A 27,425-nucleotide genomic window follows, 5' to 3' on the forward strand; every position below is an offset into this window, starting at 1 on the left:
TTACTTAAAAGAATGGATTCTGAGTGAAGTAAGCAATACGAGAAAAACCATTTATATACTACAACATTGTAAAAACAAACAACTGTGAAATACCTAAAAATGATGATAAATTAAATGATCAATGAAGACTTCAGAAAAAAGATGAATCATGCTTTCAACCCTTTAGTTCAGAGGCAATAGATTAAAAGTACAGAATTTCCACATTCGATTGACTATATTTGTTTGTGACAAAGGAAGTATTTGCAGGGGGTATGAAAAGGGGGAAACACACATTGGAAAGAGATAATGATATATGGTAAAAAAAAAAAAAAAAAAAAAAAAAGAGGAAAAGTATGTTGATTATGCATATTATATATACACATATACATACATGTAAACAGCAAAGTTCAGAAGAGATCACAGATAAGGAAGGCAATGTTAGAAATACTGCTAAATTTAATATATATTTTTAAAGATTGCAAATAGCTAGTGGCCCTAGTAAGGAGACACACACACAGGTGCACACACACGTATGTGGATATCAGAAGCTCTATATTTAAAATTAAGCCAAAAGACAACAGTGTTGAAGTATGAATTAAAATTGTTTACTCCTAGTAAAGACAAACTACATTCAATTTTTCAATTGTATCTAGGATATACTGTGACATATTTAACATGTATAGGACTGCTTGCCATCTCGGGGAGGGCGTGGAGGGAGGGAGGGGAAAAGTCAGAACAGAAGTGAAGGCAAGGGATAATATTGTAAAAAAAAATTACCCAGGCATGGACTCTGTCAATAAAAAGTTATAATTATTAAAAAATTAAATAAAAAAATATAAAAAAAAGAAAAACATATAAAATGTACTTTTTCCCTAAATAAACAATACATAGAGTTTATTCAAGTAATCATATGCTTCCAGTTTCAATAAATCACATTCAAATTAAAAACATAAAATAGCATCATGTTGTAAGGACAAATAGAAATTGATCTTTTTAACAGATTGTTCAAAAACAAACATATATATAAGGGAGAATTGGAAGACAATATTACATAATAAAGACATCTGAAAACACTTTACAAGATGATATTCCTATATATTAGAATAAATGCTAAGCTACTACCCTTAGTATATTTTAAAACAGAATATATCATACAAATTATTTCTTTTAGTAATCACAGGGCTGAAAGTTTTGCTGTTGATATCTATCCCAGTGTACAAATCCATAGTACTGCCAGGGTTTTCCCCTCTGACTTTACTGGGAAACCGGACAGCAGAAATTGCCTGGGTTACATTTAGCTCAGTTCATGTCCAACACTGGCCCAAGAATTATCCCTTCTGTTTAGTCGTTACATTGCTGACTGCCAGTTGCACAGTTCCAAATACATCTTTTCCAGCTACAAATATTAAAATGCTCTCTACTCTTCTTCCCTTTAAAAAAAAAATCATTTGATTTAGAGTTGCAGTAGATAACTTTCTTTTCAGGCTCTTCTAGGTCAACAGCTACAATATTTATGAAATGGTATTCATTGCACATTAAAAACAAGAATCATGCCAGAATCTAGCAAAGTAATATTTCAGTCATGTTAAGCATTTTGTGGTCCCCCCCAAAATGGCTTTGACATGGCTACCATGTGGCCCAGATATTTAATATGGCTGTCCTGTAATTTCCTTTGTTGTTTTTCTGCTAGTAACTTACCATAGGTAAAATTTTCCAAGGACTCTGAGAGTCCTTCCATTATACATAAAGTATATGGGCCAATCCAGGAAGGAAAAAAATTTAGACCTAAGGTTCCCAAAGGAAACAAAGGCAAATAACAATGCTTTTAAAAACATTATCAATTCTTAACTTGAAAAGATTCAGATTATATGGCTACTAATCTGCTGCCAAATTATTTATTTTCTGGACTCCAGTATACTCTCTTAGAAATGGAGACCAGCACTACCCAACCTATCACATATAACAGTCAAAATGAAAGAATGAGGAGGCAAATATTTACAAATACTAAAATTAAGCAACAAAACTTTCAACAAGCAGATAATACTTCATCTCCAATAAAGTGTGCATGGGGCAAAAGCAGAAAAGGCTGTAATTCCAATCTAACTCTAGATCAGGTGGGATGGAAGCAAAGAGATGCACTCTAACTCTACAAATTTCCATCTTCTTACTTTCAAGTTATTCTCACTCACATACCCAATTATGCTAGTTTCTTTGCTTCTTCCCTCAGGGTCTCTTATCTCAAGATATAACAAGCAAAGGTGAATATGAGACCTTTCATCCTGATAACTACCAAACAAAGAGAGTCCAAATCTTTCCCAAGGGGATTTTCCTGTGAAGGCAGCAAGGTTAGCCCATGAAAATGTGGCTAATTAAGGTATACTTAGATAATTATAGATGAAAGGCCACAAAATTATCATAGATGAGTTTTTTAGGATTTTCTGGAGGCTAGTAAAATAGACTGGAACACATTAAAGAGAGATAAAAATTTCAAATTTTAAAAATGGCAGAACTGTATGGGAAGTAAGCTTGATAAAGGACATAGATAGATGAAAAGAGGGTTGAAGTTTAATAAAAATACATAGAATGTCTAAGCTGAAAAACAGATTTCCTGAGCTAAGGTTCCAACTAATTTTTCCTTTAAAATAATCTGAAGGTTAAAAAAAAAAGATCATATGAACAAAAAATGTTATAATAGTCTAATTATCACTTAGTTTATAAAGAGTCAGAGAGATCAAGCTAAGAAAATAAAATTAAAATCACTGAGTATGTATATTTTACCTTATTATAAACCTCTCTATGTGTAGAAGCCTTCTAACGGTTATAAATGTATCTCACTTTATACATTGTAAGATCATTAAAAATTTAATCACTTTAAGCAGACAAGCAAGATCTACATTTAAAAGTTCAAGTGAATTTCTAAAAATTTCCATAGTAGATTTTAAAAAACAAATGATTCATCTGAAGAGAAAATAATCCCTTTTTCCTTTTGTTAATGTACTTAATATCATTTGCTCATTTATCAAACATTATTAAAAATTATAATGCATGGAATGCACTGATTTATACAATGATCTCCTTCAAGGAGTGAAGACACTGCTAGTACTAGGAATTATGGGAAGAAACTGTTGAAATTAAGATGGCTAATCAGGCTGGATGATTAAGGAGGTCTAAACAAGTAAATAGGGAAACTAAGTAATGTGGAAGCAGAAAAAAAGTAGAGATACAGGCTGAGGCAACTGTTATTAGAAGGGTCCAATGATGAGCAGAAGGTTCTGCCAAGTAGGTAGATAAAGGAGTCAAAATAATTTGGAGCAGGTAGTCTTGTAAAGATAGGTGATGAGCATCACACAGGGAGGGCAGAAGGTAGCAGAGATAGAGCCACACAGGCTTTTGTACAAAGAAAGTAGACCCTAGAGTGGTAATAAGAACAGCTGTCTAAGTGTTCCCAATAAGATGGGAATAAAGGGTGAAATAAATAAGGGGTGAAACAAAGTTGGCCATTATCACCACTATTATGCAATATTATACTAGAAAGTTTTAGCAATAAGAGAAGAAAAAGAAATTTAAGGAATTAGACTAGATAATGAAAAAACAAAACTATCATTCTTTGCAGATGATATGATAGTATATTTAGAGAATCCTAGAGAATCGACTAAAAAAATTCTAGAAAAAATTAACAACTTTAGCAACATTTCAGGATATAAAATACATCCATATAAATCATCAGCATTTCTATACATTGCCAACAAAACCCAGCAGCAAGAGTAGAGACATCCCATTTAAAATAACTGTAAATAATATAAAATATTTGGGAGTCTACCTGCCAAGACAAAGCCAGGAACTATACAAACAATTACAAAACATTTTTCCCATAAATAGATTTGAGAAATAGACATTTCACACAAATAGATGAGAAAAATGTCAAATACCCATGGGTAGGCCAAGATAATATAATAAAAATGACAATTGTACCTAAATTAATCTATTATTCAGTAACATACCAAGCAAACTGCCAAAAAATTACTTTATAGAGCTAGAAAAATAAAAACAAAATTCATCTGGCAGAACAAGAAGACAAGAATTTCAAGTAAATTAATTGGGGGAGAGGGGGGAAGCAAAGGAAGGTTGCCTAGCTGTACCAGAGCTAAAACTATATTATAAAACAGTGGTCACCAAAATCATTTGATACTGGCTAAGAAATAATAGTAGTGGATTAGTGGAATATGTTAGCTTTGTCAAACCCAAACACTACAGTTTCTGGGATAAGAACTCACTATTTGACAAAAATTGCTGGGAAAACTAGAAAACAGTATGGTAGAAACTAAGAATTGAGCAACATCTAAAACACTATACCAAAATAAAGTCAAAATGGGTTTAGACATAATAGACGATTTAGGCATAAGCAAATCAGAAGAACAATGGATAGTTTACCTCTAAGATCTGTGGAGAAAGAAGTAAATTATGGCCAAAGAAAAACTAGAGAACATTATGAAATGCAAAATGGATAATTTTGATTACATTAAATTAAAAATATTTTATACAAACAAAACCAATGCAGCCAAGATCAGACGGGAAGCAGAAAGCTGGTAAACATTTTTTATACCAGTGTTTTTGATAATTTTTAAAATATATAGATATTTAAAATATAGAGAGAATTTATTCAAATTTATAAGAATACAAGACATTTCTCAATTGATGTAGTCAAAGAATATGAATAGTCAGATAAATAAATTAGAGCCATTTCTAGTCAAATGAAAAAAAAGCCCTACATTACTATTGACTAAAGAAATGCAAATTAAGTCAACTCTGAGGCACCACCACATACATTTCAGATTGGCCAAGATAACAGGAAAAGATAATGATGAATGTTGGAGAGGATGTGGGAAAACTGGGATACTAAAGCATTGTTGGTGGAATTGTGAAATGATCCAACAACTCTGGAGAGCAATTTGGAACTATGAGCTGAAATAAGTCAGAAGTAAAAGATGATCTGATGTTGAGCCAAGTATGCTGTTCTTTTAATCTCCGGCCAAGGAGTAAAATTGAGATTCATTGATTTCAAAATGAATTGGGTTTATCAAAAGAGAGGCAATGAAAGGTAATAAAATTTACAATAACAGTAATTGTGCAATATGTTAGATAAAATGAATACATAATATTTTTTAAACTTCATATGAAGATGTAAATATAAGACTGAAATCCTGAAGACATGTTGGAATTTGGAGGCAGTAAACATAAGCAAACCTAAATTCATAGGTGACTCAGTACTCAAAAGCTAAGCCAGTAGAACATAAGCTCTGACAGATTTTAACTAGTAGATTGTCTGCTTGCTGGAAAAAAGTATAAGAGCTGCAGAAACATCAACAGTAGGCTAGCTATTCAGTGAGGAATTCTGAACACAGCATAAAATAAAATAAAAATATATATTAGCCCCTTCCAATTGTACAGGAATGGCACCACAGTTATGAAAAATGGAACAAAGGGTATTAAAATATTATGCTTTTAAGATTAGGTATAAACAGTTATCTGCTGGTAAGCTAAATATGAGATCCTTATTCTGACTAAATTAAATTAACCAAATTAAAAAATAAGTTACAGCTAAGTGGAAAGATGGCTCACAAATTTACCTAAACTAAGCAACTAAAAGGGGACAGCTAGTTGATGTAGTAGATAGAGCACCAGACTTGAAGTCAGAACCTGAGTTCAAATGTGCCCTCAGACACTTAACATTTCCTGGCTGTGTGATCCTGGGCAAGTCACTTGACCCCAATTAAAATACATTTTTAATATTCAATGATGACAGAAAAATGGTGACTTGGGAAAAGTTGGGGAAAATGTTAGAAAATACAATTGGGGAAAATGTTAGAAAATACAATTTGGGGGTGAAAAAATGAGTCAAAGTATTATAGATCTTACAGAATTTCATTGTATTATATAAGTATATATTGAATATATAAAAAAAATATATATATATATGTCATAAATGGTTTTTTGAAGAAAAAGATAATATAGAGAGTCTGCTGTTTGTCTTAGTTTTCAAAGAATACCAATAACATGGGGTGGGAGCTAGACTTGCACTTAAATTGAATTTGAATGAGGTAGAGCCATAAAAAGTCATCAGCTTCCCTCTCTCTTCCAGAATCATGAAAGTCCAGCAACAGGACAAAAGTCCAGTTGTCTACCAGAAAAGGCCTGAGTGAGGTGCAGTGGATAACTGGCATCCGACCAAGCTCCTGCTTCAGCTGCTTTCAAGGCCATTGAAATATATTGTTCTCATTTACCCATCTGGCATGGGGAACTTTTTGTATGCTTGGGTAGAGAGATAGACCCATACTCTTTGAAAGGTTTGAGGCCTACCTATAATCCTTGGCTTAGTTTAGCCTGTCTGCCAAGATGGTGTTACTAGAATATGACCACTGTACATGCTACAACTTCTTGGAGACACAAGTGAGAAGTGGGGGAAATCAAAGGTAGATGAGCAGCCTTGAAAAGAGCTCAGCAAGCCCTCACACAAGAAATGTTAATAGTGTAGAGACATTGTACATGACAAACATCAAATATCACATACGTATGCACACCCATGTGTGCGCACTTATACACATATACATATATAGGTACATATACATACATACTTACACACAGACTTTAAAAAAAAGGAAGGACCCATCAGCAATGTGTTAATTATTTCCAAATAAGCTCTGAGAGTATTCAGTAAGACAAGCTACTTGGGATCGAAATCAGTACTAAATTAGCAGAATAAAAAATGAGAATATATAAATAATAATAATATTGTTATAAAGTAACTATAACCTGATTTATCCAAAAAAACTGTTGACTGGAGGGGAAAAGGAAAAGGAGTTAAAAGACATGGTATCAATTATAATCATTTCCTAAGTGTAACTAATGAAAATCAGTTATCAGGAGAAGTATTTCAGAAATAGCCTCAGCCTGCAAATACTTCATCTCCTTTGATATGATAGCTCAGGCCACACTAGCTTAGATATCAATTTATAAAATTTACAGAAGAAGGATGAAAAAAGATTAGAAATCATATTAACTCATAAAAGAAGAAAAAAATAGTGAAAGGCAAACAAATTTTCAAAAATCTTGGTAAGAACAGATCTAAAATAAATTAGGGGAAAATAGAAAGAAAAAAAAATCAATAAAAATTTCAATAATTCGTTTCATCAATAATAAAGAAGGTACAGTACTGGAATTCTAGCTCCACATTATCTCATGTACTGTGTTACCAAGTAGACAAAGAAATTTAAGATGGAAAAAAGAAGTGAACTAGACTAGCCACATAAAGGGGAAAGTATATAATATTAATGGCACTAAGTGTGACGACCACGCTAGTACCCCACATACCTCAGAATCAGCTGGAGTCAGGATAAGCAAAAGTCCTCAGTCTTTATTCTTGATCCTTAGATACAGGATTGAACAGGATGGAAGCAGAATCTCTGTGACCGCTTTCTCCCTCTTCTACTGCCCAAGTGTGTCTCTGGCTAGTCTTACTCCATATCTCCTAGTCCCTCCTACAATCCTCTGTATACACCAATCATTGAGCCAGCATGGATAGTGGAAAGGACCATTTTCCAAGCATATGCCCATAGAGTACTGTCCAATCGGTAATTAGCCTCAAGTGCTCGGCAGTCCTGACCTCAGTGCATTGACTCAATAGTTTCAGCCCTCTACAACTAAGAAACCAAATTTTAAGATATCTGAAAAAAGGAAGAATATCAAATGCTTGGATGAAATCATGGGCTTTAGTACCCTCTCAAAAGAAAAAAAAAAAAAAAAAAAAAGGAAAAGGGGATAGAGATCAGGAAAATATGATAAACGACTAAATCAAATACTTGCTCTCTGCCTATACAAATGATTTATGAGAACAATCTAGATAAATATAAAGGGCTTCTTTGGTGAAGGTCTAAGAAGTAAGTGGGAAGTTTTTTTGCAAATGGCAATCTAAAACAGACTATATCTTTATTGTCAATGAAATAATTAAAAGGCAAATATAAGATTCTTTGAAAGAGAAGTAACTTTTCTTAATAACTCTCTTATTATTGATAAGTTTCTCAAATGTATATAACCACTGAGTATGGGCATCCCAGGAGGCTCGATCTTTGGCCTACTTTTCAAAAATCTCAACTCTTTACATTGGTTATTTCATTCACTCCTATGACTTCAATCATCAATTCTATGCAGATGACTTAAAAAAAAAAAAACAGCTTTTTATTTTTCAAAATACATGCAAAGATAGTTTTCAACATTTACCCTTGCAAAACCCTGAGTTCCATAATTTTCTCTCTCCCTTCTCACCGATTTCTCCCCCTAGACAGGAAATAATTCAATATAGATTAAACATGTATAGAGATGACTTTCAAGTCAACATCCCAGTCTTGCCTTGCCCTCTGGCCCCATATTTTCTATTCTCTGGGCAAGATCTCAAGCACTGAATGAATGTCCTACTATGATCTCAAATTTTCATGTCCCAAAAAAATTTCATCCTAATCCTAAAAATACCTGTTCTTCCTTTCTGGGAGTCAGTAAGCTAACAGTCATAAAATTAAATGAGTAACCCCTTGAAAGGCAATTATCAGAATTATGAAGTACATGCATTATTAACCCTTTTTCAAATCCATGAAGTAATGATTACAACCACTTAGGTAAGAATAATGGTATCTATTTATGTATGTGTATGCATGTGTGAGCACGTGTCTGTGTGTGTATATATATATAAGACACACACATATACTCATGTATATTTGTAAAGACAAAAACAGAGACAGACAAAGATAAAGACAGAGGCAGAGAGATGGAAATGGCCAGCAGTGAGGAAGTCTGCTACATGCCAGACACTTTGCTTAAGCACTTTACAAATATCTCATTTAATCTTTGCAACAATTTTTGGGAGATAGGTAATATCATTACTCCCATTTTAAGTTGAAGCAACTAAAATAATGGTTGAGTGACTTGCCCAGATAATCAGCACCTGAGGCTCCTAATTCTTGGCCTAGTACTCTTTTGATTGTACCATTTCACTGCCTCCAAGCAGAGATCAGTAATTTTACTAATGGAGGGAACTCTCAGTGAGGAAATGGTCTCCACTTATGCAAATTGCCACTTACTTTTGTAATTAATTTGTCATTTTAAAGAATTGCCCGGGTTACAGAGTTTAAGTGCTTTTTCCAGGTCACAAAGCCAGAATATATGAGAGTGAGAACTTGAACCATGTCCTCCTGAATCCAAGGTCAGTTTTCTATCAGCTATGCCATAGTTACTTCTACTAATACTATATAGAGAGACATCATTCCTCAAGGATTTGGTCTAATAAAACCTGTATCATAATCCGAAAAATGATAAAGAAGACAGAGTTGAAAAGCTCTAGGGTATTTATCCAAGAGAAAACAAAAATTAAGTTCAGGACTATATTAGTCAGTAACTTACTTCTGGGCCTCTGTATTCATTTATTTGGCTCAGTTGTCAGGTTGGCTGTGTTTTCCCTTAGCAAGTGTAAAAAATGCTTGAATAACACCACCCTGGGATCATGTTCAACCAATTCAGATAGTTGGAGCCTTTTAACTAATGTCCAAGTGACTTGGATGAATCCCAATATCATTTCCCCTAGTATAGACCTGGTCTGAAGAGAAAAGTACACAGCTCAGAGAGCCAGGAATTAACTGGTTGTCCCTTTTCCAAGATGACATGGTTCTCATTCTAGATAAGGAAACAAGGTTATAACAAGTAGTTTCAGTTATATGTTATATGGTTCTTTGGAGCAACATCTAATTTTAAAATATCTCTAGAGAAGTTTTACACATTTTCTTTTCAGCCTCATCCCCTTTAGAATTGAATGGGGGTTAGTTATTAAAATTATCATTTTTAGAAGAGAAATGAAGAACAGCAAAAATTCCAGAGACCACAAAGTGGCAAAATACCTCAATTCAAGTCTTTGCTCATGGAATAACCCTCTATTTCCACTGTGGCAATGCAAGGAATGCACACAGTATACACTGGTATGTAACTGAGTGATAATGCAATTTACAGCATGGTTGCAAAGTATTTGGGGATAAAGTTTTTGTATCCTGTGCTTATTTTGTACACTTCTCCAAGTCAACATTCCCTTGCTAAATGCATGGTTTCCTGCCTGATATACCACTGATACCCAGATATCTGGGAAAACCTTAATGCAGATTCTATATGGGCAAGTTGATTTCCTTTTTTGTTTGAAGAAATATCCTAAGCTATACCTGTCTGATAAAGCAATCTGACCACAACACTCCCCTAATTCTGTCTGTCTTGATGGTTTTTATAGAAAACACTTCAAAAATTTACAGATTCATATTATCTTTAATTGTCCTTACCTTGAGCAAGTGCTTCATCTTACAGGAATATGCTAGTCAAATCTAAGCTACTACAATGGTTGGACAGATCTGTACCAAGATTTTCCCCCTCTGGAAACTCTGTGCATATGTCTTACCAGACTGACTATAGTAGATGAGAAAATGTATGGTTACTATATCCTATCCAAAGGAGGGGGTCAAAACACAGGAGTTAGGCTTTTAATATAAGACACTATAGGGCTGAGGTACATAAGACAACTGAACTAATAAACCCTAGAGTAGAAAGCAGTGCCCTGGATATGCTTGTAAAGATCCACCCTGAATAATTTTTGGAGAAATTTAAAAATGCAAACAACCTGGACAGATTAACAGCACCAGGAGGTAACTAGCATGGTACAAACAAGCACCACCTTTCACTACAAGGAGGCATATTCCTTGAGCCAAACAAAGAAACAGTACACAGTCAACATCTGTTTCATATAACAGTTTGGCTGCTGAAAGAAGGAACCTTTAAAAATGGCTTAGCTGACAATCCTCAAAAATAATTCAATCACTAGTGCAAGGCTATCTTTCATATGTTCATATGTCAAATGGACATGACTTGCTTTTTTCCATTAACAACAAAAGATTTTCACCTTTTTGAAAGAACATAAAATAAAGAGCAAACAAAAAAATCTTAATGAAGCCTTTTGTTTCTGATTGATAGGTGGTAGCAAAAGACAGGGAAGCTTTAAAGACAAACACCTTTTTCTGCCTCTGTTTCTGTTTCTCCCTCTCTTTCACCATCCCCCTTGAGTCTCCCAATGTTAAATGCCCAGATAACACTTCCACAGAATAAATTGAGGAAAAAGAACTCTGATGTATCACAATAGAATGTTAAAGAATGAAAAATGGGCACCTAATAAAACCAACAATTCTAATTTCAAGTTAAAGAGGAAGGAAAATGTAATGTCTGTATTCATGTCAGGTTATAAATTATGAAACAAAATTATCGCCTCTCTAATTGAACCATTCATATCTTAATTCATGATTACAAACATGTTTCCAAAGAAGCAAAAGGAAATCTATTTAGGAACAGAAATAAATAAGAAGTAATAGTCTCATATCTGTGAATGCTAACTGTTCAGCACCAGAACAATGACATAGTGTATGCTATTCCTTTCAACTCAGCTGTATGCCAATTGCTTTACTTGCCTCTATAATATAGTTAAAATGTTAATGTCAAAAAGAGGAAGAAAGCAATTAAAAGGTAAGTGTGAGAAAGGAGGCTTTTTTTCAGGTGAAACCTGAAAACAGATGGAGAAGTGATAAGATGAAAAGAGACAGAAACATTTATTATTCACAAGTATGAAGTACTAGAAATATTCTCAGTAGTAGTTAGTTCAAGACAAAAGAATTCAACAATCTTATGCCCAATGGACCTGCCATCTAGACAGCTATGACACAAATAAAGGCAAAAATGAAAATAGACATGAGGGGAAAATGTATAACCAGAGGGAAGAAAAACTAGTCCACTGGTTGTTTTTCTCATTGGCTATCTACAGGGTTCTGTGAGAAAAACTTCATAGAAAGTAGTTTTACAGGGAAAACTAAGGAAAAGAAATTCCTTGACACACGATAATAGACGTAGTGCCAGATAGGTGTCAACAGATGGAGAAATGAGACAAATTCACAAGTCACAAGTGGTGTATTGAGAACAAATGAATGAAAGTTGTAGGAATTTAGCCTAGAACCAAGATCTTTTTAACAGAGCAAAAGCCAATCCCAGAAAGAATTACCATTAAATACTATGAAATCTCAACAAATAGCCCAAACTTGAATTCCACTTAGATAGATTTTTGCAGATATTAGGAAATAAAGAGTTGTGTCAGAAACATGTTCTAGACAGAACATATATATACCAAAAGTATTTCAATAATGTCACCATCATTTCTAATAACCTGTTGGAACATTAAGTAGTAAAATAGTGTAAGAGAGTTGAAATTTTGAAAAAAGCTATCTAAAAAGAAGGGAAAATAGACTTTACATTTGTAGTTTATTTTAAAATCTGCTATGGTAATAAAAAAAAAAAAAGCAGAAATTACTCATGAACTCAGAATGAAGAAAGATAATTATAAACTAATCAGGCCCACCAAGAATTACATTTTAAAATTGCTGAACCTCACAGAAAATGAAGAACTTAACAGAAGCACTAGATTGATGCTAAGAAGACAATTACTCAAAAATACATATCCAGTAAAGTTAGTTACTTCAAATTTTCCATCAATATGAAAACAAATTCCCTATTTGAAACCAGAAAGGACTTTGTGAATACCATTAAAATAAGATACCATATAGACACCTCAAGAATGTTTCATTTTCTTTGCTATATGAAAATTAAGATTTACTGAACTGATTTAAAATACTGCTTTACAAGGTTACTTATATTAGGTAAAGTAATGGTTTGTATGTAAAAGCTTTTTAAAAGTTCTAAAACAGAAAAATTAGGAGAACAGAGCAATAAATGGGTTTTTGTACAGCCTACAAATGTATTATCCACCATCAATAATTTTATAATTTATTTATAAGATTTATTTTTATTTATATTTATAGATTTATAACTTATATTTGTAATTTCATAAATTATAATTTATGATTATAATTATAGATGGCTTGGTGGTATAGTTGATAGAGCATTGTACCTGGAATCAGGAAGATCTAAGTTCAAATCCAGTCTTAGTCATTTAGTAGCAAAATTTAAAATGACTACAGAAATGTTAGCAATGATGGTAATGATTAAAATAAATGTCATCCAAGAATCTTTAATCTAATAAAAGCTATATTTATTATACAATTAGTTTGTCTTGTAAAGACCTAAACATTAGTCATAATATTTAGCAGTTTTTTTTAACAAGTTTCAGAACATTAATAAAGCAAACACTAAGAAATATATTTTCAAGTAAAAAGTCAAAGTGGTGAGATGGCAAGTCATTCTCATTCTAATACAATATAATAAATTCCCACAGATAAAATCAGAATAAAATTTCTAATGAGACATATAAATAATTTTAAAGGGTTTTACCTCCAAGTTCTTTTACATTCAAGATGGCGTTCTGGAATGGAACTGCTTTTATGCTAAAACCTAAAATGAAAAAATATATGTAATCATAATTTCATTCACAATATACATTCTATTAGATTCTTTAATTAAGAAAGATTACCTAAAATACACTTCTTATATACTCACAAGAAATATATATTTTAATAAAAAAATTCACATCACCAAAAATTACCTAAAACTTCAACTTGTTCATTTTTCAAACATAAATGCGTATTGTAGCAAAAATATGACATAATTTTTCAAAAGACCTTATGATTTGTCCAATTGTTATTTAAATATATACTAGCTCTATGCTAATATATATATATATTATATTACAGATATATTTTTTCTCATAGTTTTCTCATAGTTATTAGGTATAAACTGAAAATAGTCTAGAAGGGGAAGGGTCTAGTGGCTGTAGGAGGATGGTTTCATAAAGAAGATGGTGCCTGAATACTTAAGAGAAGAAAGGGACTAGAGGAGGCAACATAAGGGAAGAAGGGCATTTTCAGGTATGATACACAAGTATAATATAAAAGTGTATTTATACTTAGAAAAGCATTTGATACAAGGCCATGCATTAATTAAGGATATAATACTCCCATAAAAAACAATTGAATGTTCTTTTGCTTAAGTATTTAAGTACTTGCGATTTGCTGTCAGTGGATGCACTCTTTAGTCTGCTTCTTCTCAGGGCTAATCTACATAGTTTTATACCATATCTTACATTTATTTGATGATTGATAGTTTTTCTCTAATTATGTTTATTTTGCAAACTTAACTAAATTTTAACATCTCAACAAAAGCAACTGTTTCCTCTACTTCTTTTATGCTCTGGCACATGGAAAGAGGAACCTAAAATAATTGTTGAAAGAAAAATAACTTAGACGCATAAAAGACTTGCCTTTTTTGGAGTATCAGTAGAAATAATAATGTATAAGTTGAAAATGACAAATCACTTGTGTTTAGGGTATGAAAATCTAAATAAGGTAATTTTGCTAATAATCTCTGAAGTATATACTATTACTATCTATTCTGAAAGTTGAAATTGTAGCCAACTCATATGGCTAATGATAGGAATAGTGACAGAAGTTTGAGAGAGAAAAATAAAGAGAAATGAGAAATGACGATATGGCTAATGTGCTAGAGCATACACGTGCACCTATAGGTGAGCATCTCCAGGTAAGGGAAGTCATGGAAAGCAAGTGCCAATCACAGTATTTTTGCTGGCATGGAAATTAGCCTGGAAGAAATATGAAAGCCTAAACCTACCTACTCACCACACCAGGGTGTTAGATGGAGGGAAGAAAGGAGGTAAGAAAAAAGGAAGGAGGGAGGGAGGAAGAGAGGAAAAGGAAAGAAAGGAAGGAAGGAAAAAAGAAAGGAGAGAGAGAGGAGAGAAGGAAGGAGGAAAGGAGGGAACAAGGGAGGGAAGGAGAGAAGGAGGGAAGAAAGAAGCTTCCTTCCCAAATGAACATGGGAGTTTCATGGAAGATGACATGTGAAAATCAAATAAAAGGAGACTCTAAGGATGGTGAAGTGCTTCAAGTGTCCTTTTCCCTCCAATTAATTTCATTGATTCCAAGAACAATATACAAAATCTCAGCGTTAGATGAAATTCCAGAGATCAATGAGTGAGAATTCCTTCAACACCCAACACATAGTAATTCAGCCTTTGCTAAAAGATCTCCAGGGAAAAGGGTGAAGGTATTAATTCCTAGGGCAGCACATTCCACTTCAAGATAGCTCTTATTGGAAGGAATTTTTCCTTACATAAAGTCTAAATTCAAGGCTCTTTGAAATTTCAACACACTGCCCATAGTTCTGCCCTCTAAGGCCAAGCAGACCAAATATAATCCCTCTTCCGTGTTACAGCCCTCTAAAAAAGCCTCAAAGAGCTTACAGAGACTTTAAAACCATCTAATCAACCCCATTATTGCAGATGAATATGAAGCTCAGAAAAACAGTAAATTAGGGGCTGAACTAGGATTTGAACTGAAATCTTCCAACTGCGGATCCAATGCTCTTTCCTCTCCACTCCCCAAAATATTTGAAAGATTACTCACCAAATCCAATCTATCTAGCCAGCTACAGACTATGTTTCAAATTACATCCAGCCAGACCCAAGACACTAGGGTCTACACAACACAAGAATGCTGCCACTGCCTCCATTTCTCCCCACTAAAAGTAATGCAATTTCGAGCTGTTGTGAAGCATATCCCTGCCCCACCATCCTGGAGCAATTCACTGAGACCTCTACCCTGGGGCTGCTCTGGACAGATAGCTAGGTAAGCAAAAACTCACCTAAGCAATTCTAACTGGCTGGTTAAAATCCATCCTTAACTCCCAGCCAGCAATTATGCAAAAGGCCCATGCTGGGTAAACTCAAAATATAATATAATCATCTGCTTTTTGACCAACCTTGTCAATCTTATCCTTACCCACCCACAATTTCTACCTCTACTAGTTTCAGAATAAGTAATGCTAATACTTTGGAAAGTGGCTTTGGAAAAGCCTGAGGCAATGTGTTTTCCAAAGGCTCCATTCACAAGGCTTGCAACTAACCAAATGTAAATTCCCTTTCCTCTTTTTATGTTGCTTTATCCTATTAGAATTAAAGGCAAAAATATCTCATTTTTATTTGCATCCCTAGAAACTAACACAATGCTTGACACAAATTTGGTGCTGGATAAATACTTGTCCACTCATTCATTTACTCAATCAACTACGTCCAAAGTCTACATTTCTAGTTCTGTTCTCAATTCCTTTAACTGATGTTTATAGGAAATGATCTCTTCTAGTCTGACTGCCCTCCTTTGAACACTCCCTAGTTTGTCCAAGTCCTCCCTAAAATGTTGATACTCCAGATGTTTTCTGGTAAACACAATAGAAAATAGCATTATTATCTCTATAGCATCAGATATGAGGCTTATCAAGGAAGTCTAAGGTGGAATTAGATTCATTGGCTACCATATCATATACTAGCAACATAATGAGCTTTCAGTGTGCAACACCCAGATCTTTTTTTTAACAAAGTTATTTTAACCTTGCTTCCCTCATCTTGTAGTTGGTTTTATATCATGTTTTGTTTCATTTTTTGAAGACTGTGTAATGCCGGAGAAACTGAGGCAGGAGAGAGATTAGAGAGTTTTAATATTTTATTAATGGGAGAGTAAGATTGACTGGACAGGACTCTCGGCTCAGATTATCCAGTCAGACAGAGATAAGTATACTGGGACCAAGGAATCCATATTGGTCCCAGGGCTGGAGGACCCAAAGAATCCAGCGTCCAGCATACAGCTGCCAGCCGCCATTCTCCAGCAATGAATGGAAGAACCCCAACTTCTTAAATACCTTTTTGGAGACAAAGAAGAGAAAGGGAGGGAAAGTTTTTAGCAGGGAGGGGAAGTCATAAAACTCTAAAAAATCCGGAGACAAAGAAGTAAAGATATCATGGGTTGATCTCGGAATATTCTAAAGGAATATTGTAAATCCATAAAAGAATCAAGAGATTTGAAATGCAGGAGTTATTCATGAGCTGCATCATGGGGGTGGATGGGTGAAACTGTCCCCTTTAATCTGTAAAATTATCACTAATAACCACTAATTGTTTCCCCTTTTGATCTGTAAAAGAAGGGAGATTCCAGCCTCCCAGTCTCCAGAAGTCTAGGAGAAGTCTGGGTTTTTCTTTCTTTCTTTCTTTTTTTTTTTTTAAATCTTTCTTCAATTTTTATTTTATTTTTTTTTAATTTTTTGTTTAATAATTACATTATATTGACACTCGTTTCTGTTCCAATTTTTTTCCCCCTCCCTCCCTCCACCCCCTCCCCTAGATGGCAAGCAGTCCTTTATATGTTGGATATGTTGCAGTATATCCTAGATACAATATATGTTTGCAGAACCGAACAGTTCTCTTGTTGCGTAGGGAGAATTGGATTCAGAAGGTATAAATAATCCGGGAAGAAAAACAAAAATGCAGATAGTTTACATTCGTTTCCCAGTGTTCTTTCTTTGGGTGTAGCTGCTTTTGTCCGTCATTTATCAATTGAAACTCAGGTCTCTTTGTCAAAGAAATCCACTTCCATCAAAATATGTCCTCATACAATATCGTTGTCGAAGTGTATAATGATCTCCTGGTTCTGCTCATTTCACTTAGCATCAGTTCATGTAAGTCTCGCCAGTCCTCTCTGTATTCATCCTGCTGGTCATTTCTTACAGAACAATAATATTCCATAACATTCATATACCACAATTTACCCAGCCATTCTCCAATTGATGGGCATCCATTCATTTTCCAGTTTCTAACCACTACAAACAGGGCTGCTACAAACATTTTGGCACATACAGGTCCCTTTCCCTTCTTTAGTATTTCTTTGGGATATAAGCCCAATAGAAACACTGCTGGATCAAAGGGTATGCACAATTTGATAATTTTTTGGGCATAATTCCAGATTGCTCTCCAGAATGGTTGGATTCGTTCACAACTCCACCAACAATGCATTAGTGTCCCAGTTTTCCCGCATCCCCTCCAACATTCATCATTATTTTTTCCTGTCATCTTAGCCAATCTGACAGGTGTGTAGTGGTATCTCAGAGTCAGACTTAAATAATTGGAAAAATATTAAGTGCTCTTGGATCGGCCGAGCGAACATAATAAAGATGACAATACTCCCTAAACTAATCTATTTATTTAGTGCTATACCAATCAGACTTCCAAGAAAATATTTTATTGATCTAGAAAAAATAACAACAAAATTCATATGGAACAATAAAAAGTCGAGAATCTCAAGGGAATTAATGAAAAAAAAATCAAATGAAGGTGGCCTAGCTGTACCTGATCTAAAATTATATTATAAAGCAGCAGTCACCAAAACCATTTGGTATTGGCTAAGAAATAGATTAGTGGATCAGTGGAAAAGGCTAGGCTCACAAGACAGAATAGTCAATTATAGCAATCTAGTGTTTGACAAACCCAAAGCCCCTAACTTCTGGGAAAAGAATTCATTATTTGATAAAAACTGCTGGGATAACTGGAAATTAGTATGGCAGAAATTAGGCATGGACCCACACTTAACACCATATACCAAGATAAGATCAAAATGGGTCTATGACCTAGGCATAAAGAACGAGACTATAAATAAATTAGAGGAACATAGAATAGTTTATCTCTCAGACTTGTGGAGGAGAAAGAAATTTGTGACCAAAGATGAACTAGAGACCATTACTGATCACAGAATAGAAAATTTCGATTACATCAAATTAAAAAGCCTGTGTACAAATAAAACTAATGCAAACAAGATTAGAAGGGAAGCAACAAACTGGGAAAACATTTTCACAGTTAAAGGTTCTGATAAAGGCCTCATTTCCAAAATATATAGAGAACTGACTCAAATTTATAAGAAATCAAGCCATTCTCCAATTGATAAATGGTCAAAGGATATGAACAGACAATTTTCAGAGGATGAGATTGAAACTATTACCACTCATATGAAAGAGTGTTCCAAATCTTTATTGATCAGAGAAATGCAAATTAAGACAACTCTGAAGTCTGGGTTTTTCTAAAGCAAATGCCACCCCCCTCCCAACTGATCTTTTGAATAGCCATATCCCCATTCAAATTCTGGGGAAAAGCCTTCAAAGTGATTTTCATTCAATTGGAGATCTGAGCCTGATATTGATAAGTATCTAGGCCTATGGGGGGACATTGGCTTGAAACCTGAGCCTGAGACTTCTATAAAAGTAATTTTAAAATTCATATTTTTGCAGCATTCCTAAGTAGTTTGCTTTGTTCCTTTGCGTAGCTGCCAGGACTCCTGCCCACTGTGAAGATATTCTCTTCTCAGTGCCAGCCTCCATTTCCCTAATGCCATTCGGAATTCAGTTTTTCTAGCAAAGCTAACCTCTCAATGCCAATAAAACCTCCTTTTTTGCCACTAATATTTAGGGTTTGTGAATTCTTCCATGAAGAATCTGCGCCTCCAACCAAAAGGGAATTCCCACAACTCTCTGCATTGCCACTAGAATAGCATCAATCACACTACTCACTGTCATGGAAGTTTTAATCCATCCTTGGGCAAAGTAATACTTGCCTCCCCTGGAGGATCAACATATTAATGCCACTCTTATTTTGGACACTTAATAAGTTTAGACCACTGTAAATCAGATGATGCAATTTCAAGAAAATTTCCAGCCTCCAAAATAGATGGGATTAAAGATTTGAACCAAGATAACCAGACTTCCTGTTCTTAAATGAATGCTTTTTAAAAAAAAACACAAGCATAACACATTACATGGGGGGAGGAGAGAAACTCTATTAAATTTCAACTTATTTAATTTAACCCATTGTGCTCTACTGTTAAGACTTCTTAGATCCTTAGGTCATTTAGCTTTATCAGCATTATCAACATCACCATGATAACTGATAATATAATTACTATAAAGTATACACAGCACTTTACATATATGATTTCATACATTCCTCAAAATACTAAAATGAGAAAGGGCTATTGACTGTTTTTTTACAATGAGGAAGGAAAGGCTGGGAGTGGCTAATTAATTTGACCAATGTCAGCAACTACTAAGTAGCTTGAAAAAAATGCAAATTCCAAATTAAATGTTCTATTCATTCTATTGTCTCTGCGACAAAAATACTTAGCATTATATTCACAACAATAACAATAATTAACCTTTATGTAGCACTTCAAAATCTGCAAAGTGCTCTACACATATTATTTAATATCTCTCAACAGCCTTGTCATAAGGTATAGATATAGATATTATGACATCCATTTTTTGGATATAAAAATAGATCCAGAAAAATTAAATGATTTACCCATTATTCTCCAACAAATGTCAAAAATAGTATGTGAGCCCTATCAAATCAGATCTTTCTGATTCCAAATCCAGAGCCAGTAGGGCACATTACTTGTTAGCATTAGCTATCATTCCAAATTTTGAGTCATCTAACAAATTTGATAATATACCACCTATGCCTTACAAAAGGCACTGAAAAAATGTTAAAGGTCAGAGTCAACTGAAAATAGATCCCTAAAGCATTCTTACCAGAGACCCTCCTACAAAGAAAGACATTGTCAAATGAATAGTGAGCATTTAATGATTATTCTTTGGTTCAAGCAACTTAACTCTTATTAGATGTCTATTCAACATCTCTCCGTCTGGTCTACAACAATAGTAAGAAAGACATTGTCAAATGCTCCAGTAAAATCTAAATAAACTATAGATCAACATTTACTTAACCTATTATAGCCCCATTAACCTTATCTAAAAAGGAAATAAAGTTAGACTGACATCACCTATTCCTAGGAATGTTAGCTGATAGCTCTTGATTATTTGTCTCCCTTTAGAGATATTCATTAATCATTTATTTAATAATACATTCAAGAATTCTTCCAGAAATACAAGTAAACTTAAGTGTAAAATTTACAAACTGTTCTCCTTTTTTTCAAAACTAACATTTCCCAATCTCCACAATCTTTCAAAGATCAGACAGTGGCCTCCAAATCATATACATAATCCTAATAACATCTAATTATTTAGAGTACTTTAATGTTTGCAAATGCTTTACATATTCTCTTATTTAATCCCTACCACATCCCTGTGAAGTAGGTAATAATTATTATCACCCCTACTTCACAAATGGGGACATCAAGGCTCAGAGAGTTTACATGACTTTCCTTTGATCTCAGAGTTAGTAAAGTACAGAGGTGGGATTCAAGCCCAGTTCTTTCTTAATTTTAAGTCCAACATTCTTTCCACTTTATCATGAGTCTACTTCCTTAATGAAATGGAATGGAAAAGCAATGGAAAAGAAATTAGCCTAATCACTCTCTATAGAAAAAAAAAGGACATGATAATCATATATTGCCAAGTCTATGACATGCAGCAGAGTACCCCTAGCTAAGCAATCATTTCCACTCTCCCCAAGCCTCCTGCTTTTGCATCTCTCTTAGCACTCATACTCAGCTCAGCTCAATGGCCATTGTACTAGATTGCTGTGACCACATAGCTACCAAGTCAGGAACAGATCACTCATTTTTCAGACTATTTCTCTGGAACTGTTTTTCCCCATTTAAGATCATTTTATTAAATGTTGTATTTTCATGGATCCAGTTCATGAAACAGATAAGCATGAATCTATAAGCCTTTACAAAAATGATCTGAATAGTAAAGAGATAGGAGATACAGTGGACTGAGTGCTGAACCTGAAGTTAGAAAGACCCGACACAAAATATGACTTAGACATTCACTAACTGTGTGATCTTGGGCAAGTTACTTACTGTTTGATTCAACATCTTCATTTATAAAATAGGGAAAATAATAATACTTATCTCCCAGAATTGATGTGAGAACCAAATGAGATACTGATAAAGAACTTTACAAACTTTAAAGCACTCTATAAATACTAGTACTGTTATTATTGTTTTTAGAGTATCTGCTCTGGGCTAGGTACTGTTCTAGGTATTAGAAATACAAAGAATTTGAATTTTCTGTCCTTACTCTCATGAATTAACATTTTATTAGAGGTGCTAATATGTAGATGGAATACAATATAAATTCAAGAGAGTGAAATACAGGATCAAGGCAAAGTGATTACTGTTGCTGATACTCATTACTATTACTATTTCTTGCACATGGAAACTACAAGTTCAAAATGACATTTTGGACAAACTCTAACCCAAGCAGAAGAAATTTCTGTATGAAATCTTGTTTGCTGTAATTTTTTTTATCTGTAAGAGATAACTGTCTTCTTTAGAGAATCTTTGCTGATAGTCTCAAAAACTGGCCTGTTAAAAATACATCAGGTTCTTTTCTTCCTTTACAAAATTTCTGCAAAAGATTGTACATCCCTTTCCATGCCCACCTCTTTCCAAGATCAGACAGTGGCCTCCAAATCATATACATAATCCTAATAACATCTAATTATTTAGAGTACTTTAATGTTTGCAAATGCTTTACATATTCTCTTATTTAATCCCTACCACATCCCTGTGAAGTAGGTAATAATTATTATCACCCCTACTTCACAAATGGGGACATCAAGGCTCAGAGAGTTTACATGACTTTCCTTTGATCTCAGAGTTAGTAAAGTACAGAGGTGGGATTCAAGCCCAGTTCTTTCTTAATTTTAAGTCCAACATTCTTTCCACTTTATCATGAGTCTACTTCCTTAATGAAATGGAATGGAAAAGCAATGGAAAAGAAATTAGCCTAATCACTCTCTATAGAAAAAAAAAGGACATGATAATCATATATTGCCAAGTCTATGACATGCAGCAGAGTACCCCTAGCTAAGCAATCATTTCCACTCTCCCCAAGCCTCCTGCTTTTGCATCTCTCTTAGCACTCATACTCAGCTCAGCTCAATGGCCATTGTACTAGATTGCTGTGACCACATAACTACCAAGTCAGGAACAGATCACTCATTTTTCAGACTATTTCTCTGGAACTGTTTTTCCCCATTTAAGATCATTTTATTAAATGTTGTATTTTCATGGATCCAGTTCATGAAACAGATAAGCATGAATCTATAAGCCTTTACAAAAATGATCTGAATAGTAAAGAGATAGGGGATACAGTGGACTGAGTGCTGAACCTGAAGTTAGAAAGACCCGACACAAAATATGACTTAGACATTCACTAACTGTGTGATCTTGGGCAAGTTACTTACTGTTTGATTCAACATCTTCATTTATAAAATAGGGAAAATAATAATACTTATCTCCCAGAATTGATGTGAGAACCAAATGAGATACTGATAAAGAACTTTACAAACTTTAAAGCACTCTATAAATACTAGTACTGTTATTATTGTTTTTAGAGTATCTGCTCTGGGCTAGGTACTGTTCTAGGTATTAGAAATACAAAGAATTTGAATTTTCTGTCCTTACTCTCATGAATTAACATTTTATTAGAGGTGCTAATATGTAGATGGAATACAATATAAATTCAAGAGAGTGAAATACAGGATCAAGGCAAAGTGATTACTGTTGCTGATACTCATTACTATTACTATTTCTTGCACATGGAAACTACAAGTTCAAAATGACATTTTGGACAAACTCTAACCCAAGCAGAAGAAATTTCTGTATGAAATCTTGTTTGCTGTAATTTTTTTTATCTGTAAGAGATAACTGTCTTCTTTAGAGAATCTTTGCTGATAGTCTCAAAAACTGGCCTGTTAAAAATACATCAGGTTCTTTTCTTCCTTTACAAAATTTCTGCAAAAGATTGTACATCCCTTTCCATGCCCACCTCTTTCCAAGAACTGGGGAACCAACATAAGCAGAAACAAATCCTACTTCAAATCATATTGCTACCAAAGATGCTTCCTATGATACTCACAAATAAATGGGTACTCACATTAATACAAGGGAGATTGAACAAAAAAAAAAAAAATGATACCTCCTTCACGTGAGGGGTACTTCTCAGTCCTTATATTGATATCCAGTAAAGATCTGGTTGGCTGCAATTCATCTCTACAATAGAACTCACTTGAAAATTAGTTGCACAGTGAGTTTTGCTTTCACATTCAAATACACAACATAACTATTTAGTTAGAGAGCATTAAGGCTAAATTTTGAGGAATGGGCAAGAGAAACTGAGGACCTCTCCAACCCTGGGAACTGACCCAACAAAATTAAGATACTTGGATGGATTCTCTATAGAGTATTCATAGGAAAACATGGATAAATATGAGAAGGCAAAGAGGGGTTCAGATCTATATTTATGAGGGAGTATCCCTTCATATGGAAGAAGTAAATGAAATAATAGATCCAACAAAGAAACAAAAGACAAAGCATCAAAGGATCAAGTGGATATTAGATAATTAGTGGAATACCACTCTCTGCCTTTCTGCTGGCAAAGAGACAAGCATGGCATGCTTTCCTGTTTCCTATTCACTCCACTGATGCAAAAAGAAAAAAAGAAAGAAAAAGAAAAAAGAACATAGTAGTCAAAGCCAAATCTCCCTTTTATATCCATTTCTGCCTTTCATATTTGCCTGAGTGCCAATAGGTTGAGTAGGAAAACTTCAAAAGACTCAGAAAAACCATCAATGATTCTATCTGGTAAAGCCAATTTGCCCACAAATTGCTGTATACTATGAGACTATTTGCCTAGGCCTTCCTCTATCCTCTATTCTGATCCAAGGAAAAGAGAAATATCAGTCCAGTTATCTTCTGAAAGAACTTATTTACAAGTTAATTTTATACAACCATAAATACAAAAACCAAAATCCAGCAGACTATGCTGGCATATGAGAATGTGATCTCCCTGTTGACATTCTAAAGGGTATCAAGCTTCCTGCTGTTTAGAAGGCAATATGACATTTAGGTAGGGATGGTGGGAGAGAAAGATTTGAAGATAAAAGAATGAGATGCAATATTTCAAGGAATACTAAATTGGGAACCAATTAATTAATAATGCTTTAAGACTGGCAAAATGCTTTATATGTTATCTCACTTGATCTTGACAATAATTCTGTGGAATAAAGATAATTATTTTGACCATTTTGGAGATGAGGAAAAAGAAGCTGAGCGAGATTATGTGATTCACCCAGTCACACAACTAGAAAGAGCCCGTGGTAGAATTTGAATTGGAATCTTCCAAATTCTAAGTCCAACATTCTATCCACTGAGTTACCTAGCAGCCTCAGTAAAAATTGTATAGTAACAATTTTTGTAATACCTCAAGTTGCTATATCAAAGAGCCCCTACAGCTTCTGTTTTCCTTGCAGGAAAAACGAAACCTTGGAACACATAATCTCTTCAAATACATATTAGTTTAAGCATAAATAGACCTTGACCACGAGAAGAGTTCCCTGAATCAAGTTATATTTTACCTATTTAACAGATATTTAGAAAGTCAGACAATGTAAAGGGCTGAAAGTCTGAGTTGGTGCACTGAGATCAGACAACCGCACACTTAAGGCTAAATACCAATTGGACAATACTTGGAAATATTGGCTGGGAATATGCTTGGAAAATGGCCCTTCCCACTATTCTGTGCTGGTTCGATCTTTTAATGTATACAGAGAACTGTGGGAAGGATTAGAGAGTGGAGTAAGGCAAGCCAGAGTCACTTTTTGGTGGTGGACGAGGAAGAAGGAAATCATAGAGAACCTGCGTCCATCCAATTCACTTCTACACCTAAAGACCAAGAATAAAGACCAAGGACTTTTGCTTATCCTGACTCCGGCTGATTCTAAGGTATCCAGAGTGTTAACCCGGTCTTCACATTTGGTGCCCAATATATGGTCCAAGGACCTTACTTTCCCTGAAGAAGTCCCCAGTGACCAGGAAATAGGGTGAGTATTTTAATAGACAAACAGGGAACTTACTTTGTTACGGACTAAACTAGTAACCTTTTCTAGCTGAAATGGGGCAGATATTAGGAAAAGATTCTCCCCCAACCCCAACCCCACCCCCACATCCAGCCTGAGGGAGGGCTATAGAATGCATACTTAAGTTGATCAAGGGATAAGGCTTACTTGTAACTTGGGTGCAGATCGCTAGACTCTTGGGTGCATTAGAATGCACATCCCTTTGGTTCTTAAAGGAAGAAGATGTAGGACAGAAATTGTATTTTTTTAAAATAACTTTTTATTGACAGAACCCATGCCAGGGTAATTTTTTACATTATCCCTTGCACTCACTTCTGTTCCAATTTTTCTCCTCCCTCCCTCCACCCCCTCCCCAAGATGGCAAGCATTCCTTTACATGTTAAATAGGTTACCGTATATCCTAGATACAATATATGTGTGCAGAACCAAACAGTTCTCTTGTTGCACAGGGAGAATTGGATTCAGAAGGAATAAATAACCTGGGAAGAAAAACAAAAATGCAAGCAGTTTATATTCATTTCCCAGTGTTCTTTCTTTGGGTGTAGCTGCTTCTGTCCATCCTTGATCAACTGAAACTGAATTTGCTCCCTTTATTGAAGAGATCCACTTCCATCAGAATACATCCTCAAACAGTATCATTGTTGAGATATATAATGATCTCCTGGTTCTGCTCATTTCACTTAGCATCAGTTCATGTAAGTCTCGCCAGTCCTCTCTGTATTCATCCCACTGGTCATTCCTTACAGAACAATAATATTCCATAACGTTCATATACCACAATTTACTCAACCATTCTCCAATTGATGGGCATCCATTCATTTTCCAGCTTCTGGCCACTACAAACAGGGCTTTCACAAACATTTTGGTACATACAGGTCCCTTTCCCTTCTTTATTATCTCTTTGGGGTATAAGCCCAGTAGAAACACTGCTGGATCAAAGGGTATGCACAGTTTGATAACTTTTTGAGCCTAGTTCCAAATTAATCTCCAGAATGGCTAGATGTGTTCACAATTCCACCAACAATGTATCAGTGTCCTTGTTTTCCCACATCCCCTCCAACATTCCGCATTATCTTTCCCTGTCATTCTAGCCAATCTGACAGGTGTGTAGTGGTATCTCAGAGTTGTCTTAATTTGCATTTCTCTGATTAATAATGATTTGGAGCGTATTTTCGTATGTCTATAAATAGTTTCAATTTCTTCGTCTGAGAATTGTCTGTTCATATCCTTTGACCATTTATCAATTGGAGAATGGCTTGATTTCTTATAAATTAGAGGGAAGATAATGGTAAACAAGCAGGAGACAAACTATGTGAGTACTACAATGATAAAGATCCTGATTCAATTTCTAAGGAAACATTTTATATATACAACATAATACAATTGGCCTTAAAGAATCTTGCAAGTTATAGAAAAAAGAAAAGTTTTCAGAACAGCCAGATGAGGAAGTATTAGGAGATCATAAGATACTCTTCTACAGTGGACACAAATACCTTTTATAGCCAGGCTATGATGCAGACTTCCCAAGATCTGAACAGGGGAAGACAGGTTCCCTATTGGCAAGGAACTTCCAGAGAGATTCGTCAATGCTTTCAATGTGGTAAAGTAGGGCATCTGAAAGCTCAATGTTGGCATAGAGACAGAGTGAGAAAACAGGGTG

At 34.6% G+C, this 27,425-nt stretch overlaps 1 protein-coding gene across 10 annotated transcripts in view; it reads right to left on the reverse strand.

The window, feature by feature from the left end:
* Positions 1-27,425, reverse strand: part of ARL15 (ADP ribosylation factor like GTPase 15) — a 580,734-nt gene that overhangs the window by 291,854 nt on the left and 261,455 nt on the right. For all 10 annotated transcript variants that reach the window (XM_051990687.1, XM_051990671.1, XM_051990682.1 and 7 more), the window contains one exon: positions 13,384-13,443. In XM_051990687.1, coding sequence (XP_051846647.1) covers positions 13,384-13,443 — 60 coding nt within the window. The remainder of the gene's footprint in view (positions 1-13,383; positions 13,444-27,425) is intronic.

This window comes from Antechinus flavipes, chromosome 1 (assembly GCF_016432865.1).
Source record: "Antechinus flavipes isolate AdamAnt ecotype Samford, QLD, Australia chromosome 1, AdamAnt_v2, whole genome shotgun sequence".
NCBI classification, from domain to species: Eukaryota; Metazoa; Chordata; class Mammalia; order Dasyuromorphia; family Dasyuridae; genus Antechinus; species Antechinus flavipes.